Source organism: Malus sylvestris, chromosome 16 (assembly GCF_916048215.2).
Source record: "Malus sylvestris chromosome 16, drMalSylv7.2, whole genome shotgun sequence".
NCBI classification, from domain to species: domain Eukaryota; kingdom Viridiplantae; phylum Streptophyta; class Magnoliopsida; order Rosales; family Rosaceae; genus Malus; species Malus sylvestris.
Window position 1 is genome coordinate 8,242,356 of NC_062275.1, and position 20,741 is coordinate 8,263,096.

A 20,741-nucleotide genomic window follows, 5' to 3' on the forward strand; every position below is an offset into this window, starting at 1 on the left:
TCTCTTCTTCAATATTGCTGGTATGAAAGAAATATTTTTTTGTAGAATTATCGTAAAAACTAGTAACGCATCCCACTACAAAAAAAATTAGCTCGAATGTGTAGAATAAAAAACAAAAACAATAATAACAACCAGCGTTATAGTCACGCGGCAATACTTTTGGATTAGGATTGATAATTAAAAAATTATGATAATTATAATTTGACCCCGCAAAACTGAAATAATTGAAATACAAATATATATAAAAAACTAGCCACTCGGTCGCAAGTTGTCTCTACTCGCTCCGTCTCCTCCCACCGCCTTGTTTTGCAGCAGTCCCTTCTAACAAATTTCACGGTCGAGTCTCCTCTGCGGCGTGGCGTTCAGGTGCGGCGGCGATGGATCCAGACGCACTTTCCAAGGCCTTCGTTGAGCACTACTACACGTTGTTCGACGCCAACCGCGCGGCCTTGGCGAATCTGTACCAGGAAAGCTCGATGTTGACCTTCGAGGGTCAGAAGATCCAAGGGTCACAAAGCATCGTGGCCAAGCTCACCAGCCTCCCTTTCCAGCAGTGTCAGCACAGCATCACCACCGTCGATTGCCAGCCCTCTGGCCCCGCCGGCGGCATGCTCGTCTTCGTCAGCGGCAATCTCCAGCTCTCCGGTGAACAGCACGCTCTCAAGTTCAGCCAGGTCTGATATTGCTTACCTCGTCTTTGTTTAAATCTTTTGCGGCGATTTTAGGGTTTTAGATGTGACTCATTTGCTGATCTGCTGCTAAATCGGCGTGCGATTGGTGGTTGTTGTGACGATTTGATTGTCGTTGCGTTTCTGCTGTTGCTATAAGTAGGATTATGAGTTTTCTAGGGTATGATTTTAGTGATTTTAGCCTCTGTGATCGAGGTTTAGTCCCCGATCTACTCAAAACTCGAGTATGCAAATCCGATATTGGAACTGCCATCGTTGATTGACTGTATTGGGTATGATTTATCAGGTGTTTTTCTGTATGTGATTTGATTTGTGGACCTTATGATTGGATGCATGCGTTGTTAGCTTGTGTGATTATAATTTCAGTCGGATTCAGCCGTGTGTGTTCATGCAGGTTTCACTCAGCGGATTACTCGCGGAGACGGACATTTGTAGCTTTGAATATTCTGATTTTGTTTCTTTTATATTGAGTTTGATTGGAGCTCACATGTTTCAATGCTGTGGATTTTGTGCTCGTTGGGTGTTTCTTTCTGTTTTTACACATCAAATGAAGATTCTTAGTCGATTTAACGACACCTTTTGTTGTTAATTAGATATTGGCTTCTTCTTAAGTTGAACCGTGTGCATAAAAGTGCTGTTTTCTCTATATTGCAAAGGAATTCTCTATTCAACTCTCAGTTTTACTAAATAGTTTTTTCATTTTCCTGGCCTAAATTATGGCATCTAGGTCCATGAAATTCGTCGTCTTCTAGTTTCATGTCATAGAAAATTTTACGTTGTTGTTATGTATTTTTGATTTCATTGGTTGGTATTTATTGTCCAGAATTCTATTTATATCTATCCGTTATCTCTCTTGACTCTAATTGCTTTGTAGGTATTATGAAGGGTTTAGCATCACCTTTTGCTTTATGGCCACTCGTTTTACAGGGATCTTGGACAACGTGTAGTGATTAACGATTTGAAACTGCTTGATTTGCTATTCTTGTCAAGAAAGTTAACTGATAGATAAAAACTCGGCAAACCTAAGTATGCTAATTAAATTGTTTCCCTTGGTTTTCTGCTTCAGTCATGATGTGTGATGCACTGACTGAGTGACAGTTCGTGATTGTTGTCGGTATATATGCATTTCTTTGGCATATGACTGCGGCTACTTTCTGCCTGCACTCAGCCATCAAACACATGATAGAATTCCAGCATTAGTTTTATCTCCCTCCCCTCCCTCCTGCTTTGGGATATGACATTGTGTGTTTTCAGGTGCCCCATAAGGGATAAGTGCTCCATTCTGGGTCTTGTTGTTGTCTTGCATGCCCTGTTTATCATTATACCATGGACTTTGCTCCCTGCTTCTTGTATTAATGTTATGAGCCGTCTCCTGGAGTTGTCATTATCGCTTTTTATTTATACATGAAAATTTTATGCAGATGTATGTGTTTCAGATAAATAATTCCAAGATTCCCGAAAAATTGTTCATAAACCTGTTGCGAATGTGTTCTACTATGTTTACTTATTTTAGATAATAGGGTGCTGGCATGTGTCTTCCTTTATCGAATCCAATATATACGTGATTTACCATTTACGTAGTTGTGAACATCTTGAAATATTTATCTTTGCATTGTAGTTTACTAGTTTTCGTTTCCATCTTCGGCTGGCTTCTACCTAATCATAGTTTTGTATTTCATTTCCAGATGTTCCATCTGATGCCGACTCAACAGGGAAGCTTCTACGTTCTCAATGACATTTTCCGGTTGAACTATGCGTGAAGATGAGATTACGAATCACATTTCTCTCTATTGCCGGATGGACTTTCGGTCTTTGGGTTGGTGGTGTGTTTAGTGTTGTTGAATGTGGTTTTTCTCTAAATTTAGAGAGAATTTCAGAGATTGTTATTGGTTAAATGGATGATGCTTACCTTGCTGGGTAATTGTCTAAATGAATACAGTTATTGGAGGTTTGAAGACTAATCCTCATATAAATTTTTCTGTTTCGCTGTAATATCTAGTGATTGCTTGGTGGGAATTTGCTCTCAAACCACATGTGCATGAATCCACGGCTGATAGTATCGATAACGCAGCTGTTTTCACTCAAATAAATTTTGTAACGGAAAGGGAGATTTTCTTTGGTTTTTTCTTTCTAGCTTTCTTTGGTTTGGCTGGTTTGTTTCAGTTTTCTCAACTGCGCAAGAGACGGTCAATCGTGTCGTGCTGAACGTCCCCGCGCATAATCGGCACCATTGCTTGCGAGAGTTCGATCCCCTCCAGCGGCGTTCTTGCCTTATCGTTCATTTTCTTTTATCAACCAAGAAAAATGATTTGAAAACCATATGCGTCGAACCAATCAACAGTTATAGTGATAAGTAGCATCTCCACAGTGAACCATGAATTTTTTTTAATTCCTATGGATGACTAAACGGTCTTTGCGTGAGGAGGTAAAGGATGAAAGTTCCATCTAAACATCCCCTTTTCAAATTTTCCACGTGATGCCGATGGCAGGCGGAAGCTCCGGCGTTATAATGACATTTTCCGGTTGAACTACAGAGAAAGACAAGATTATCACTCACAATTCAACAAAGGGTGGTATTATGTGCCCACTTGAACAAAATTTCCAAGTAATCCCATCATTTGGATAACTTTCAATTATCTATTTAGTCAACCAATCTTACAGTTCATCGACAATATCCATCAAGACAAATCTCAAACATACTCATATGTTCTGTTCGGTAATACACAAGTTGACGCATGTACTGAAGTGACTTATAAAATCACGGTAAGAAGAAAAAAAACTAAAAGGAGCCAAACATTCATAATAATATTCACAGTTTGTTGAAAAATTCAATGCTTTTCGCTTAGACTAATATCTGGCAAGGGGAGCTCAGGTATTTGGAGTGAAGGAAGAGAAGGAGACTCACTCCGGTGGCGTTCTTCCGAGTCCTTCCCGTTCCCCGTCAGCATCCCTCCGATGCATCGAAAGGGGTGTCTGAATCCCTCGTTGAGTTTCCAAAGGAAAGTTGCCTCAGAGACTTGCCAGGCGACAGTGAGCACAATCATGATAGAAAGCAGCCAGTGAGTGATGCTGTTCTGTTTCTTCACCTTGTTTACTTCTCTCACAATTTTTTCCGTATCGATTTCAGCCCCACCGCCATCTGCTTTGCCGCAACTCTCATTTTCCGGCTTCAATTCGCCGTTTGTAGAGGACGTTTCCTCTCCCGTTTTGGTTGAAGTTTCGTAGTTCCGAATCTCGCCATTGCCTTTTAACGATTCCAACTGTCAATAGGAATGAAACTGAATTGAAATACCTCAAAATATTCGTCATGCAATTGCAACCTTTCGTAATGAAAATCGACAAAAAATTGAAGTATTTTGGAGTCTCAATGGCAATTTGTTAATACGTTCATGAATTTGAGGCGCGCAAATGACACGATGATAGGTGTAAGTTTCGCTTCAAATAATTTTATCATGATATCATGTGTAAGTTTCGCTTCAGATAATTGTATCATGACATCATCTGGCGCGGTAATAGTGTAACGTGTCATGAAAGTTACTCCCCTATCAGAAAAGAAACGATACGAGGGGAAATAGATAGAGAACTAGTTGAGATGGCCGGTGATCTGACCTGAGAGAGCAATCGGTGGAGGAGGAGGCGGTCCTCATCTTTATCATCATCATCATCATCATCATCATCATCATCATCACCACCTTGGGAAACGCCCTCGCCGGCGGAGGATTGACTGTTTTTCCTCTCCTCTAAGAGCCTCTTGATTGCCTCATTTATCAGCTCCAAGTTCTCATCTTTCGAATCCATAGGTTACGATGTAATATCTCAGCTAGAGAGAGAGAGAGAGAGAGAGAGAGAGAGAGAGAGAAACTCAAGTCTCGAACCCTTTTCGTTAATTCCAGATTCCACCCGCAGCGCACTGAGGCGCCTCATGGAAGCCACGCGACAAAGCGTCAGCCGCTGGGTCCAGCTCTCGCCACATGCGACGAGCCCCACGACTCTTTTCTTTGATCCAGGTTGGCCATTTTTTTCCTAACTATATTAAATCAAAAGGCCGAAATTAAATATGAGTAAATTTAACGGTAAAGTAAAAATTAATGATTTAAAATTAAATTCAACAGCTAAACTAATTAAATAAAATATTTAAATCAATTTTTACCCAAAAATTTTATAAATACTTATGTATGGTTGAAACTAACAAATGAGTTGAACCTAACTTCCATGCGTTCCATATTTGTAGAAGGGGTTTTTCATTTTCATGACTTTAATGTTTTATGCGGTGTGTATTTTTTTTATTATTCATTAAAATTTAAATATTTATAAATTAAAAAGTTCATAAAATATAAATAATGAAAATCTACGTAAAATTTATTTAAAATAAAATTTACTGAGAAATAGATTAGACTCGCTCAAGCACTCTTTAACAACTTGGGATTTAACAATTTATAAATTACGGCTTAAAATTCTCGAGATTAAATTTTTAAGCTTTAATCCACATCATTGCATCTTAAACCTCATAGGAAAAAAGTGCTCACAACTATGTACATGTGTCATGATAGTATTGTTCAACTATTTTTTTTTAAAGAATGACAACTGATGACAAGCCATGGTTATCCATCAATTTTGGGGATCAGAAAGATTCACGGAGGCATTTCAGCCTCTTTTTGACCACAAGTCTGACTTCCAGCCCAGAAATGGATTTGGAACCTAAGACCTCCAATTTTAAGAAAGCCTCGTAATCCATCTTTACCACTAGACCACAAGCTCGTATTTGGCTTGAGTGACTATAGGCTTAACAGTTAACATCGAATTATTCCGGCGCGCGTAAGTTTTCCTCTCAAGAGAGAGGAGCGTAGGCCGAATCAACAAACGACAATGTCAGTCGGAGCAGTTACATCAACAACATACATTTCAAAACATATGCTCATGATTCATCCCAGGTAAGATCGGATCATTATGTACAAACTCAGAACCATAAAACGTCTACCATTTATCAGTAACATTTTCATCAACCAAATAAAGTTACTAAAGTTAGAATCATCAGATATTGCTTGCTTCTATGTAAATAGGTACATATCAGTGTCGTCTACAATCACGTTATCGCCACCGGAATTTGGTGCATCTGCTTCGGCACCTTCGCCGCTAGTGCCTCCTAGTTCAGCCTGCAAGCGAAACATATGTTCTTCCGCGATTAGCTAAATTCAAGTCCACGGAATGTGTCGTCACCAAAGATTTGTTGCTTGGTTTCTTACCTTAGCTTGATGGTACCGTGTCAGCATGCGATGATATTGCTGGCGTGCCTCTGGAGACTCAACCATGGACAGCACTCGCGAGACAGCCTCGTCAATGGCTACATTGACTTTCTGTTCGCGGAACACCTTGAGAATATCTTCATCTTCACTTTCTTTCAACTTTGTCTCCTGCCGAAAGCCACGCAAACCAGCTCCTTTCCTTCGCCATCTTAGTACAACCTTGTCCAGAATTCCAACAGCCCAGCAAATTACCTTGTAGTGCTTCCTCACCTGATAACCTCGCACATACGCCTGCCAAGAGAAAAAAGTTGATACTTCATTTTACCAACTAGGAAAACATCAACATTCTGAACTTAAATGCGTGTGTTGCATTTCGTTAAAACGAAAAAGGTAAAAAAAGAAGAAGACTTCTTTTGCATATGAATTGCATTCCTGAGTTCAAAAGGTGAGGTACCTGTATCTTCACAACTTTCTGGCGGAGAGTGAGGAAATCTTTGCGGCCTTTATACCCTCGGTATTTCTTTTGAATAGATATTGCAGCTGAATTGTAGTCACGTGGATTGCGAAAGGTTAGCCTTGACAACGCTGAAAGCCCTTGAATGTCACGTGAACTGATACCGTAGTCATCTATGCTCACACCAGCTTCTTTATGTTGCCGTTTTCTGAAAGAACGTGCCCGGAACGCAGACTGTATGCGTGCTGCAGCTTGAGCTGCATTCCGCACTGCAGCCAAGGTGTTTTTAAGTGACACCTGATCCTCACTGCCCTCAAGGCTTCTATTTGAGACGCTGTTTACTGTTAATTCTGCTTCAACCTCAGCTGAACCTTTGGAAAACTCACTTTCTTCCAGCGTAAGGGATGACAGATGGCTAGTCAGTGACAGCTCTGAAAGATAACCTGCAAGTCCCTTATGCCCAATGGTTGCTGCAATAGATGCCGCAGTTTTGCCAACTGGATCTTGGGAACTGGGATCTGTCACCGCTCCAGCTGATGCACCAGAAGCTAAAAGTACGGCAGCCATCTTTTCCCTGTTAAGAATAAGAAAGTTTCAATGATGCAAAACAAGAGCTAGCTTATATGAGATTAGACAAATCCAAAAGTTATGCTTAGTAATCAACCTTAATCTTAAACAAAAACAAATCCGAACTAATAATACCGATGACAACCCATGTGCATCACCCCTTTGCTAATACTCAGAGAAAAGGAAAGTTTCATTACCTTCCAAAACGAGCAGTCCAATGTAGAGCAGTCCATCCGTTTATGTCGCGGAAGTTTATATTGACTCCACAATTTAGTATCGGGTTTAAGGCCCACGCAAACCCCAAACCAGCAACCATGTGTATTATCCCTTGCTCTTTCTTGGACAAGGAACAACCATTCTGGTCAAATTCATGGGATCTGGAAGAAAGCCATTGCTGCAACTTGTCTTTCAGTAGCTCTTCCAGAAGCCAATATATGGTACTAGATGAACTTCCACTGCCGAGTAACAAGGCTTCAATGATACTACTCCATGAATCATCGTCAGCTTTCAATTTCCTCAGGGAATCAGATCCGACACTATCCCTTTCCTGTGTTGATGAATCATCCATGAGCAACTGAACAAATCTGACTAGTAATAACAGCTCTTCAGCACTCTCAGCAGCTTCTTGTGGAGGTGAATTATTGTGACTACAGCTACAGCTCTTAACTCGATACTCAAATTCCCTGACTTCACTGCAAGACACCCGATTTCCAGCAGTAAGGCAGACAGTCACCTTCCTAGGAAGGTGAGGAGGAGCTTCACAACGGATTACACCTTCCTGAATGATCTGAGCAGGGACTTCAACATCACCAAACATACAAGTCCATGCAGATTCTGATGGATCACACAGAAAAGATCCAATAATGACGACCTGCAATGAGCAAAGTTGGTTTTAAGTAATTTGAAAAGAAATAAAATATCCAAAGGAGAATGTATGATGTTAGAACTTTGTTATAAAATAGAAAACTGAAAACTAGTGGTTATGCACTGTTGGAAACTTAGCACCATAACAACTGAACAAAACAAATACTGCATAACCCCCAACCACCCCCCCCCCCCCTTTTTCCCCTTCCTTTCCCCTTTAAAACGTGCATAGGAAAGTACCCATAAACATGATTGGCTGTTTAGATGGATCACAGGGACTGGCTGTTTAGATGGAATGCATTTAAAATCCAAATTAACAGTATACGAACTCTTTATTTTCTTTGGAAAATATAAGATTAAAATGTCAAGTTAAGTTTATAGGGTTGAGGATATTTGGTGTTTGAAAGGGCTTTGATAGACACTTGTATTGGTAACTCGGATAATGGGTCATCGAGTTCTGGACCTATAACTCAAACTTTAGTTTTGAAGCATTAGATGCACCTGGTAGAAAGTATTTGATAGCTGGTATGATAAAACTGAGAACAATCATACCTTTGTAGCTTCAGTGGCATAACCCCACTCTGGAGATATTTCCCGAATAGTGAACTTTTGATTTTGTGCAACAGTCAAACTGATATCAGAATCAACAGATCCTATCTGGCCTTGCTCAAATAACTGTGTATAATAGTCTGGATGTGTTCCAGACACAAAATCATACGGATACAGTTTGGATCTGTCAACTTCTAGAGGCAGTGGCAAAGAATCTGGTTACATGTGAAGCTTGTTAGAATCTGAAAAATACTCAGTACGCGCTAAATGAAGTGTTAAAGCGATTTTCATAACGAGAAAAGGATATCATACCATTGTCCACAATATTTTCATTGGAATTTAGCCATTGATGATGCTCCTGCACTTCAGTTGGTCCACTCCTCAAGGAAGACAGCGAGTTTTCCTGTTTCGATTGGGAAAAAAACAATGAATTGATGGCTCAGTAGCTTAAAGGTACAACTAACATAAAAAGGTTATTGACAAATGGGACCAGTCTATGCATAAAAGACAAGCAAAGCGGCCAAAAGCTATTAACAAATTCATCTGAGTAAAGGTGTAATAACAGTGGACAGTAAAAAAGGTTTTAGCAACACTCACATTTCTGTCCAATGTATATAAAGATTTCTCCGCCGACTTTAGGACTGATGAATTCTTCCGTGGATCCAGAAACTCTTTCCAAGTAGCAGATTCTTTGTTTCCATCTCTGACTTCATGGTCAATGATTTTACAGTGCTCACCACTATAGTCTGCATTACCTTGCATCTGAGCAGGTTCACTGTAGAACTGATCGTGCACAAAATATCCGGGTTCATTGAAGGCAGCAAACTGATCCTTATTGGTGATATCAGTATAATCCAGGATATCTGAAGCATTTGGACTGTCGTCCATAAATCCTTTGAAGCTGTCCTCATTTAAGCTTAACTGCTCTTCAAGCTGTCGCAAAGCTTGATTAACATCAAACTTAGTCAAACTATCCAACTCCCCCGTTCCATATAAATTTTCTGGGTTCCCCCTTCCATTTTTGTTGACTATATCTGAACTAACTTCTAGTGAACCTGGACTGGATAGATTCTGATTAGGTTCACATAAGTCACTAACTATGGAGATAGAGCCAGGAGGAGTAGAATTAGAGCTTGGACTGTGGCTAAAGGAAGAAGATACTGGTGATTGTACGAAAGAACCAGTACTCGGCTTGCCCTGAAATGCATCATTGTATAAAAAATTATCACAACCCAGTGGGGAAGGGGTGGTGCCAGGAGAGGGAGAGAGCGAATTCATGTGAAAAGGAGTAGTGAGATATGCCTGGTTTAAAATCAGGTTCTGAACACTCACCTCATTAGTTTCTCTATAATGCACAAGTACAATATGCTCATATGCCCTGCCAAAGAAATTCTAATTTGTGAAATATCTCTTCAGGGAAATGCACTCGACAATAATTGCAAGGGTACTCACGGATCTAGCATCCAATAGCTACGTCTCTGAAAACTTGGGTTGTCCTCTCCATGTGCGTAATAACAATTTAACGTTTCGACATTACCAACCTATGCATACAAAACTTGGTTACTCAAGCTGAAATATAGGACTACACTGGCCTCAGTAGTACAAACAACATTACCTTAGTGCAACAATACAAACAGAGCAAAATTAAGCACGAAGTTTTGCAGACTAGAAAACTATTTCCATTGGAACGCTGAACCATCCAAAGATTTCAAACAGATAAAGTTTATCATTTTATAAATACCCGAGAAAACAAATAACTGTCATGTGGTATAAGGACAGACCTTTTCACAAAAGAAAGCTTCAATGTAACTGAATAGATTGCTTTAACGAACCTTAAGTCGCTCATGTGCTTCACCTACGGTTCTTCCATCCTTCTTTTTACGCCATTGGTGCCCGTCTCTACGAAAGAAACGAAGGATCCTCTTGTTAAAAAGAAATAAAGATCCACCTGTTGCAAAATCCAAAAGAAAAAGACGTAAGAATAAATGGGATTCCAAATCTAATGGAAGCAACAATGCCAATAAGCCACGCCATTACAATACAATAAGAAGAGCAAACAGGAGACATACTACTAGGCTGTTGCGGGGGTTCGGGTGCGATCTTGTACTTTTCATGGTTCTGCAATATGAAGAGCACTTCAGCAGGCTTCAGCCAACGGGTTTGCGCTTCTTGAAACAGATCATTTATGTTATATCCTGAGACATCAAATGACATAGAAAATGTCAACTAGTTTTCAATTGACAAGACAAACACAAATTTGAGATCACTGATGGTGTTATGAAATTGTTGTTTGCAGCAGGAAAGACTTAAAATTGTTATAAAACCGTTTGGAATTACTTCATGCAGCGAGAAATTCACCAACAAAAAGTTCAAATTTTGATGGTTGTTAATTAACACTAATTTAATTACACATTTTGATGCATAAGAAAACTTTAAACAAACTGCAAGCAGAACCAAATGTCCCTGATTAGAACCCAAATAAACGCCAAGGGGATCAGAAAATTTTCAATCTTTTACATGATCTAGCATTTTCGTACTCAAAATTCGATAAATATTGTAGTTTAGTTTTTCGCTTCTGGGTATTTGCGAACAAGCTCAGTGGCCTACGTACCTGATTGCATCGTGCTCAGCTGCCGAAATATCAAAAATTGACTAACTGCAGAGAAAGGGGTTGACTTGCGGGCATTTAAACCGGAGGCGGTCGACAGAGCAAATTCAAGAGCTAAAGTTCGGGGGCGGAGAGACCAGAGTCTCGGTCGTGAACCGGATCGCAGGTGAGCAGAGTACCCTTGGCCTTGTAGTGTGTAAAGGCTTGAAAGGAAAATAACCGACAGAGACAGCAAGACCAAAGACTCCAAGAAGGTCGATAGAGAGGACAAAGCGTGCAAGTAAACCGTAAGCAGGAGCGAATTATCTCCTGCGCCCGGTGGCTAGGAAGCATTGTGTCCTGATGGGCTGGCGGAAGATTATAGGCTATATGGAAATGATGATTGATTGATTGATTGATTGATTCAAAGTTGGAAGCTTCACGGACTTCATGAGTGCTAAGGTCTGCACCTGCCGCGAAGCAGAGGAATAAAATACGGTAGGTACAATTTTAGCTGACCACAATATTGTTTAAATAATAATAAAATAGAAAACGTGGAACAGGTGCCGAGTGCCGTTGGATTCCTTGCTTGGATGGAAATATCCAAGATCCAAAATCCCCACAGCCACAGAATCACAGATGCAACCCAGAAGCTACAGGGATACATGCAATAATATTAAGATAAGTTCAAAACTCGATTCTCAATCAGTATTACGATCTGGTGGTATTCATTTTCACTTGAAAATGAGAGGTCTTAGATTTGAATCTCATAGATAGTGAATTTAATATCAAACTAAGTTGTTCATTGTATTGTTTAACTGAACTTCCCCTCCTCTTAGTTAATAATATCGATGTATTAAAAAAAAAAAAACTTATAACTCGATTTGAAATGTATTAAAAAAAAAAGTTTATAACTCGATTTGAAGTGCTTTTAAAATGGCAGACTTAAAAGTGTTTCTTACAAGAAGCACCCACTTCAAATACTTTTGTAGCCCAAAAATAGTTTTCTTAAAAGCATCTTTGAACTAGTTTATCGGCGACATAAATGACCCAATAGCCCCAACAATCTGCTCCAGCCCATGCAGGCAATGGGACCCGGGGAAGGCCCGAGTGAGTGGCCTGGCTCAAATTGGTGGCCTGAGAGCCTGAGGTCACATGATGTAAGGTTGACACTAGCCATATTATAAAATTAATTAAAAAATGTAAAAAAGCAATAAAAATGTAAAAAAATTAAAAAAAATGTAAACAATTAATAAAAAATCCAAAATTTTTTTAAAAATTAAAAATAATTAATTAATTTTTCTATAAATATCTTATCATTATCTTCCACATTACACCACAATTTTATATTTTCTCAAATACTTTGGGTTGTAAGTTTTTATTTAATGAAACGTGGTACAACGAGACCAATTAAAAATCATATCTGAAATTTGAAATAAAATTAATTTTTATTATTCTATAAAATAAAAAATACTAATATTTTATTGCATATTGTCATGGCTATTCAGTTTAGGGGTGGAGATGCAAACGGCAGTTAATGTTCATTAAAAGCAATTACTGTTCACAGGGGGATTCAATAGTTAGTTGCTCTAAGGGGCCTCTCTTTGAGCCTTTAATGTTGATCATTTTAGTTCTGATTGTAGACGTGGTTTTGTGTTATATTTTGTTTTCATAGGAGGGGAAATGAAATAGGAGGCCATAGTACGACTCTACACTTCACAATAAGCTAAGAGTAATGATATTCATACTATGTTTTTATATCATATTTTTATACCACCTTAGGTGGCATCTAATGTGGACAGCAACATCATTTGAAAAATTTGCATAGCCCAAGGAAATGAATAAGAAAGAATCCTCGTATACCACAATCATCATTTAATTAACTAGTTTTTATTAATTATTAGTTTATTAAATAATGACCTAAATTTAAAAATCTGATTAATTCAAATGATGTGGATGTCTACATCAAATGTCATCTAAGATGGTATGAAAATGTGGTACAAAAACATGGTATGAATATCATTACTCATAAACTAATTAGCAAGCTTAATTAGTATATATTTTAATATTTTTCAGGCCGTAGTATATTTTGTAGCCGTGGTTTTGTGTGGTCACTCTACTCTAAGGAGGGAAATTAACTAGGTTAAGCAAATAGATATTAAAGTCATCATATAAATGAATCGAATTTAAAATCTTTGATTTACTAATCATTTGTGATGTAAATGACTTGAAACTCATATGAGAATGCGGCACTCGATGTCTCAAGTCCTTCCTTTAATATCCACACACACACACACACACACACACACACACACACATATATATATATATATATAAAGCAAGGTTCTAAAAAACGCTAGACGCTAGTCGGGCGGCGGGCTAGCGCCTAGCGCCTAGGCGGCCTAGGTACATTTCTTATATATTTTATGAATTAATTAAATTTATTATATCAAATTTAAATAATTATTGACTTATATGTTATTTCTTATAGAAGAAAATACATATGTGAATGTTTTTTTGTACATATATGATATACTTGCCTAGGAAAAATACAAAATATTATCTAAATAATATATAATTTATATAAGATTTATATATGTGTGTGTGTGTACACACACACACCAAACTTTTAAAAATATAAAAAGCCTACATGGTGGGTGGTTTTCATTACTAAAACCATCAAACCGTCCACCTCACCTCTACTCTTTCACATCACCTGTCCACCTTGTGGTTTCATAATTAAAACCATGTCAGAGTCCATAGTTCTCATAAATAAAACCATGCTTTTGACCTTGGATTCCCAATCCTCAACTTGCACGGTTGCACTTGCACCACCATATTTTCAAATTCATGTTCAAATGTTTAAGCCCCTCTCTCTCTCTCGCTCTCTCTCTCTCTCTTCGCACTCTTTCTTCTCTGAGTTTTTCCAGAAATCTCTAGCAAGCAGCCATAGTTTCCGATGCAGGTGTAGATGCCAAATGCGAGGTGCGAGATGCGATATAGGTGTTGGAAACTTGGAGTTGTAGATGCTACGAGAGTTCGAGGCGAGAAAGTTGCAGTCTTGCAGAGCCTTCTATGGTGGCGAGAGTTGCAGAGCACCTTGTGCGGCGACAAGAATTTCAGACCACCTAGCGCCGCCTAGTGCCGTATAGACCGCCTATAGTGCCGGTGCCTAGGCGGCCGCCTAATTCCCCACCGATTTTTTAAATAATTTTCCCCAAATCGCAGCGGGCTTCCACCGCCGAACGCCTAGGCGGCCGCCTTGAGTGTTTTTTAGAAAACTGATATAAATTCAAGACCCTAGCGCTACTCCCTCTCTCCCAAACCCAATTTTACATGCATCAACGGGCCCTTTCTCTTGGGTGGAGTCGATGGCAACCCCCCTTCTTAATCCTTTCTTCTTTTTCCTTAACCTCCATCTTCCTTTTATTTTTCTTTGGCCCTAGATTTTTGGTAGTTTTGCTTTTAATTTGTCTCATTTTTCTTGATTTTTTTGTCTCAATTTCCTTGAGTTTTGTCTCAATTATTGGCAAACCTTGTCACAAATCAAAGTTCCATGCCTTTTTCTTTCCAAATTGTTGTTCCTAGCCACGAGCTATTGCCCACTTGGTTCCGCTATTTGGCTTCTTGAATTCCTCCTCCATGGACTTCGGTTGGAGCCGTGCTTTGGGTTTCAGTGGCTACTAAAGTGCAATTTGCACCATTTTGTAGGATTATGGAGCAATTTTTTAGTGCAAGTGGCTTGTCCATCCTAATATTCTGTTCATCCTTTTGGTTCGTTAGCTCTTCTTCTTGCCTTCTTGGTTTTGGCAACTTGGCGATGGTGGTGTGGCTATTTTGGTGGAGTAGACTAGTTCTCGTTTCCCATTCTAGGGTTTTTGACTTGGCAATGTTATGAGCTCACTTTTGGGGCTTATTTTCTTATTTTACTTTTGTAATGAGATGTACTCTTACTTTAGTGTTGTGGATTGTTTTCGGACTTGTCTCACTTTTTATTAGTGTGTTTTATTTTTAATGAAATTAGTTGGTGGACAAAATATATACATAAATATTTGTGATGGGCCATCATCAAGATTAATGTTAGGGTAATGCTAAGGAAACTAAATTTGTAAACAAAATTTAAAAAACTAAAGGACATGGAAGTTGATGATTAGTTTATTACTTAAGCGTTGATAAACGTGTTCATTCATATTGGTGACACATCATTTAGTTTGCAAATTTAGTCTCCAAATTTAGTCTCCCTTGCATTACCCTGGATGTAACATCCCACATCGCCCAAGGGAGTGATCGTGTAAACCCTATAGTCGTGTAGGCCTGGCAAACGGGTCGTGTATGTCGTGTTCGTGTCGTTTTCGTGTAACACATGTTATCTTAACGGGTCGTGTCGTGTCACACCTGTTATCTTAATGGGTCATTAACAGGTCGAGTGACCCAACCCATTAAGAAACTTTACCCAACGGGTAAAGTGACCTGACCCGTTAAGAAAAATATAATTTTTCTTAAATTTGCACATACCACACATTACCACATAAACAGTACTTCAAAACATTAAAACATATTTGTCATTTAAGTACTACATCTACACTCGAAAATAAGAGCCTAATAAAAAAAACAAGTTTGACGGTTGTGATCTCGAAGCATATACAAACAAGTTTGTGATTTTTGGCATATGTGATTTCGAAGCATACACACACAAGTTTGACGGTTGGATCGTTGAAATTAGTTTCATAGAATTCGTATCTCATCAAAACGATAGATTCACAAACACTTAAAGTTTATTTATACTTTCATTAAGTATAACATAAGATTTTGTGGTATCCATTTGTGTAAATATTTTAAATTGACGATCAAATTCATTCATTGTATTCGTATAGGGACAAGGAGTGTAGTTGTAAAAAATCATCAAAATTGGAGTTAAAATAACAATTAAATCGTGATTTTTTGTTTTATAACCGTCGAAAAGTTTTGTCTAATTACTTGATCTCTGAATGTTTGTTTTTTGTGATTTTTGGCGTATGCGATCTCGAAGCATATACAAACAAGTTTGACGGTTGGATCGTTAAAATTAGTTTCATAGAATTCGTATCCCATCAAAACGATAGATTCACTAACACTTGAGTTTATTTATACTTTCATTAAGTATAACATAAGATTTTGTTGTATCCACTTGTGTAAATATTATAAATTGACGATCAAATTCATTCATTGTATTCGTATAGGGTCAATGAGTGTAGTTGTAAAAAATCATCAAAATCGGAGTTAAAATAACAATTAAATCGTGATTTTTTGTTTTATAACCTTCGAAAAGTTTTGTCTCATTACTTGATCTCTGAATGTTTGTTTATGTGATTTTTGGCGTATGCGATCTTGAAGCATATACAAACAAGTTTGACGGTTGGATCGTTGAAATTAGTTTCATAGAATTCGTATCCCATCAAACTAATAGATTCACTAACACTTAGAGTTTATTTATACTTTCATTAAGTATAACATAAGATTTTGTGGTATTCACTTGTGTAAATATTATAAATTGACGATCAAATTCATTCATTGTATTCGTATAGGGTCAATGAGTGTAGTTGTAAAAAATCATCAAAATCAGAGTTAAAATAACCATTAAATCGTGATTTTTTGTTTTATAACCGTCGAAAAGTTTTGTCTCATTACTTGATCTTTGAATGTTTGTTTTTTGTGATTTTTGACATATGCGATCTCGAAGCATATACAAACAAGTTTGACGGTTGGATCGTTGAAATTAGTTTCATAGAATTCGTGTCCCATCAAAACGATATTCACTAACACTTAGAGTTTATTTATACTTTTATTAAGTTTAACATACAATTTTGTGGTATCCACTAGTGTAAATATTTTAAATTGAAAATCGAATTCATTCATTGTATTCATATAGGGTCAAGGAGTGTAGTTGTAAAAAGTCATCAAAATCGGAGTTAAAATAATCGTTAAATCGTGATTTTTTGTTTTATAACTGTTGAAAAGTTTTGTCTCATTACTTGATCTCTGAATGTTTGTTTTTTGTTATTTTTGACTTATGCGATCTCAAAGCATATACAAACACGTTTGACGGATGGATCGTTGAAATTAGTTTCATAGAATTCATATCCCATCAAAACGATAGATTCACTAACACTTAGAGTTTATTTATACTTTCACTAAGTATAACATAAGATTTTGTGGTATCCACTAGTGTAAATATTTTAAATTGAAAATCGAATTCATTCATTGTATTCATATAGGGTCAATGAGTGTAGTTGTAAAAAATCATCAAAATCGGAGTTAAAATAACCGTTAAATCGTGATTTTTTGTTTTATAACCGTCGAAAAGTTTTGTCTTATTACTTGATCTCTGAATGTTTGTTTTTTTTTATTTTTAGCGTATGCGATCTCGAAGCATATACAAACAAGTTTGACGGTTTGATCGTTGAAATTAGTTTCATAGAATTCGTATCCCATCAAAACGATAGATTCACTAACACTTAGAGTTTATTTATATTTTCATTAAGTATAACATAAGATTTTGTGGTATCCACTAGTGTAAATATTTTAAATTGAAAATTGAATTCATTTATTGTATTCATATAAGGTCAATGAGTGTAGCTATAAAAAATCATGAAAATCAGAGTTAAAATAACCGTTAAATCGTGATTTTTTGTTTTAAAACCGTCGAAAAGTTTTATCCCATTACTTGATCTTTGAATGTTTGTTTTTTGCGATTTTTTGCTGATGCGATCTCGAAACATATACAAACAAGTTTAACGGTTGGATCGTTGAAATTAGTTTCGTGTATCACATCAAGTTCAATGGTGTGTGTATATATATATATATATTTATTATGTAGATTTAAATCTATTTATTTTGTACGTATAATTATTATAGTTTTTAGGGGTATAAAATTTAATTTAAAACTTAATATATATAATTATTATAGTTAATATTTTGGGGCTATAATTATTATAGTATATATAATTATTATAGTTAATTTAATATATATATATATATACATAATTATTATAGTTTTAAACTTTTTAGGGGTATAAAATTGTTAAATTAATATATATAATTATTATAGTAATTTTTAGGGTTATAAAATTATTAAATTAATATTCTGCTTATCGTGTATCGTGTTACCCACGTGTATACCCGAACCAACCCGTTATCTTAACAGGTGCTTATCGGGTTACCCGATAACACCCGATTCATTATTGTGTCGACCTAAGCACCTGTTAATTTCGTGTCGTGTCGTGTCAGGTTATCGGGTCGTGTCAGGAATTACCAGGCCTATAGTCGTGTAAACCTTATATGTATATTCCAATCTCTACCTAGCACGAGGCCTTTTGGAAGCTCACTGGCTTTGGGTTCCATCGGAACTCCGAAGTTAAGCAAGTTCACACGAGAACAATCCCATGATGGGTGACCCACTGTGAAGTTCTCATGTGAGTTCCGAGAAACAAAACTGTGAGGGCGTGCTCGGGGCCCAAAACGGATAATATCGTGCTACGATGGAGTCGAGCTCAGGATGTGGTGAGGGCTCGGGCCGGGATGTGACACTGGAGACTAAATTTGGAAACTAAATATTGTAAACTAAATGACATAAAAGTTAATGATTTGATTATTATTTAAGCGTTAATAAATGTGTTCATTTTTATTAGTTGCACATTATTTGACACACCCCGACCTAAATCAAGGCGTGCTGGATTGTAACATCCCACATCGCCCATAGGAATGGATCATGTAAGTCTTATATGTATATTCTCATCTCTACCTAGCACGAGGCCTTTTGAGAGCTTACTGGCTTCGGGTTCTATAGGAACTCCGAAGTTAAGCGAGTTTGCGCGAGAGCAATCCCATGATGGGTGACCCATTAGGAAGTTCTTGTGTGAGTTCTCAGAAACAAAACCGTGAGGGCATGGTCGGGGCCCAAAGCGGACAATATCGTGCTACGATGGAGTCAAGCTTGGGATGTGGTAGGGGTTGGGCCAGGATGTGATAATTTGGTATTAGAGCCAATCCCTAGTCGGAAGTGTGCCAAAGAGGACATAGGGCCCCTAAGGGGGGTGGATTGTAACATCCCATATAGCCCAAAGGAATGGATCATGTAAGCCTTATATGTATATTCTCATCTCTATCTAGCACGAGGCCTTTTGGGAGCTTACTGGCTTCAGGTTTCATCGGAACTCAGAAGTTAAGTGAGTTCGTGCGACAACAATCCCATAATAGGTGACCCACTGGGAAATTCTTGTGTGAGTTCCCAAAAACAAAATCGTGAAGGCGTGGTCGGGGCCCAAAGCGGACAATATCGTGCTACAGTAGAGTCGAGCTGGGGAGTGGATCCTTTATGCCTTATATGTACATTCCCACCTCCATATAGCACGAGGCTTTTTGGGAGCTCATTGGCTTCGGGTTCCATCAGAACTCCGAAGTTAAGCGAGTTCGCGCGAGAGCAATCTCATGATGGGTGACCCACTGGGAAGTTCTCGTGTGAGTTCCAAAAAACAAAACCGTGAGTGCGTGGTCGAGACCCAAAGCAGACAATATCGTGCTATAGCGTAATCGAACTTGGCCGGGATGTGACATTATTTAATTAGTATGTAAATTTTATCTTCAAATTTAGTTTCCTTAGCATTGCCCTAAATTAATGAGAAAGAAGCCCAACAAGCAACCTCTGGCTCTTATTCGTTGTCACATGCATGCAAAAACACACAGAGAGATGTTAATGGGACGGCGGGAGTGAATCAAAGTGACTTGTTTCCCCAACCCTCCGCCCCACGAACTCTCTTCTCTCCCTTTATCGTGTTGCAATCAGTCAGTCAGTGTTTCCTTCCCATCAAAGTCTTCTCGACATATATATACAACCCCAAATCCAGTACCATAACTCTCACTGGAGCATTACTATTATTACTATTAACCGATTACTTCCTCGATTCCTTATTCCGCATGCAAAAGATCTTTGCGAGAACTCTAAATCAGTAGTACAAATACAGTGAGCTTAAGGATGTTGGACTGGGGCCCGGTTTGCGTGGCGGTGGTGCTGTTCGTTTTGTTATCTCCGGGCTTACTGTTCCAGCTGCCCGGCAGCCATGGCTGTGTGGAGTTTGGCAGCTTCCACACAAGTGGTGCAGCCATCATGGTTCACTCCCTCCTCTACTTTGGTCTCATTTGCGTCTTCTTGTTGGCCATCAAGGTCCATTTTTACCTCGGTTAACTAAAACTCTTATGTTACTCCACCTCCTTCGTTACCGATTGAGGTAAAAAGCGACACCATTACTGAACAATATGTGATCAACTTTTGTTTCATCAATATTATTATTGCTTCATTTGTAACCTTCGATTACAATGTTGTCGGATTATCTAGTAATAATAAGTTTGGATTTGATTATAATTTAATTGATGTTGGTTTGCATTATTTTTGTTGTGTTTTTGGTTGTGAAATTAAAATAATGGTAACGGGTGATATTAGGGATACTACATTTAAATTATTTCTCTAATGAAGTAGGGGTTCACAATGCAAGTAGGAAATGTGGTCTACCTAACGTTTTTCAATTGTAAAATATTGGATGGTTGAAGTTTTAATTTCGATGTGCCTGTTTCATACTTTTATTTTTGTTTGACTTAGCTCTCTCTCACTAGAGAGATTTTTCAATGCCAAAACACGGGACGGTACGTCATATGTTATTATATAAGTTGAGGAAAGTTTTTTTTATTAAATATTCTTCACTTGTATAATAACATATAACGTATGTGTCTGTGTTTCGGACAAACCGAAAAATCTT

At 37.9% G+C, this 20,741-nt stretch overlaps 4 protein-coding genes across 4 annotated transcripts; 2 read left to right on the plus strand and 2 right to left on the minus strand.

Annotated features, from left to right (window-relative positions):
• Positions 1 to 258: 258 nt before the first annotated feature.
• Positions 259 to 2,681, plus strand: LOC126606801 (nuclear transport factor 2B). The gene is made up of 2 exons (XM_050274186.1): positions 259 to 674; positions 2,375 to 2,681. Exons 1-2 carry the CDS (start codon positions 378 to 380, stop codon positions 2,447 to 2,449), a joined length of 372 nt encoding a protein of 123 aa, XP_050130143.1. The 5' UTR covers positions 259 to 377; the 3' UTR covers positions 2,450 to 2,681.
• Positions 2,682 to 3,287: 606 nt separating this feature from the next.
• LOC126606800 (protein SQS1-like) lies at positions 3,288 to 4,693 on the minus strand. The gene is made up of 2 exons (XM_050274185.1): positions 4,299 to 4,693; positions 3,288 to 3,949 (listed from the first exon to the last, which is right to left on the minus strand). Exons 1-2 carry the CDS (start codon positions 4,485 to 4,487, stop codon positions 3,518 to 3,520), a joined length of 621 nt encoding a protein of 206 aa, XP_050130142.1. The 5' UTR covers positions 4,488 to 4,693; the 3' UTR covers positions 3,288 to 3,517.
• Positions 4,694 to 5,571: 878 nt separating this feature from the next.
• On the minus strand, positions 5,572 to 11,294 carry LOC126607870 (calmodulin-binding transcription activator 4-like). The gene is made up of 12 exons (XM_050275573.1): positions 10,978 to 11,294; positions 10,436 to 10,561; positions 10,199 to 10,314; positions 9,819 to 9,907; positions 9,699 to 9,744; positions 8,964 to 9,563; positions 8,679 to 8,769; positions 8,370 to 8,581; positions 7,151 to 7,824; positions 6,387 to 6,960; positions 5,933 to 6,223; positions 5,572 to 5,842 (listed from the first exon to the last, which is right to left on the minus strand). The coding sequence occupies exons 1-12, from the start codon at positions 10,985 to 10,987 to the stop codon at positions 5,738 to 5,740; spliced, it is 2,934 nt and encodes a 977-aa protein (XP_050131530.1). The 5' UTR covers positions 10,988 to 11,294; the 3' UTR covers positions 5,572 to 5,737.
• An 8,662-nt stretch (positions 11,295 to 19,956) lies between these two features.
• On the plus strand, positions 19,957 to 20,195 carry LOC126606612 (uncharacterized). The gene has a single exon (XM_050273998.1). It carries the CDS (start codon positions 19,964 to 19,966, stop codon positions 20,171 to 20,173), a length of 210 nt encoding a protein of 69 aa, XP_050129955.1. The 5' UTR covers positions 19,957 to 19,963; the 3' UTR covers positions 20,174 to 20,195.
• Positions 20,196 to 20,741: the final 546 nt, after the last annotated feature.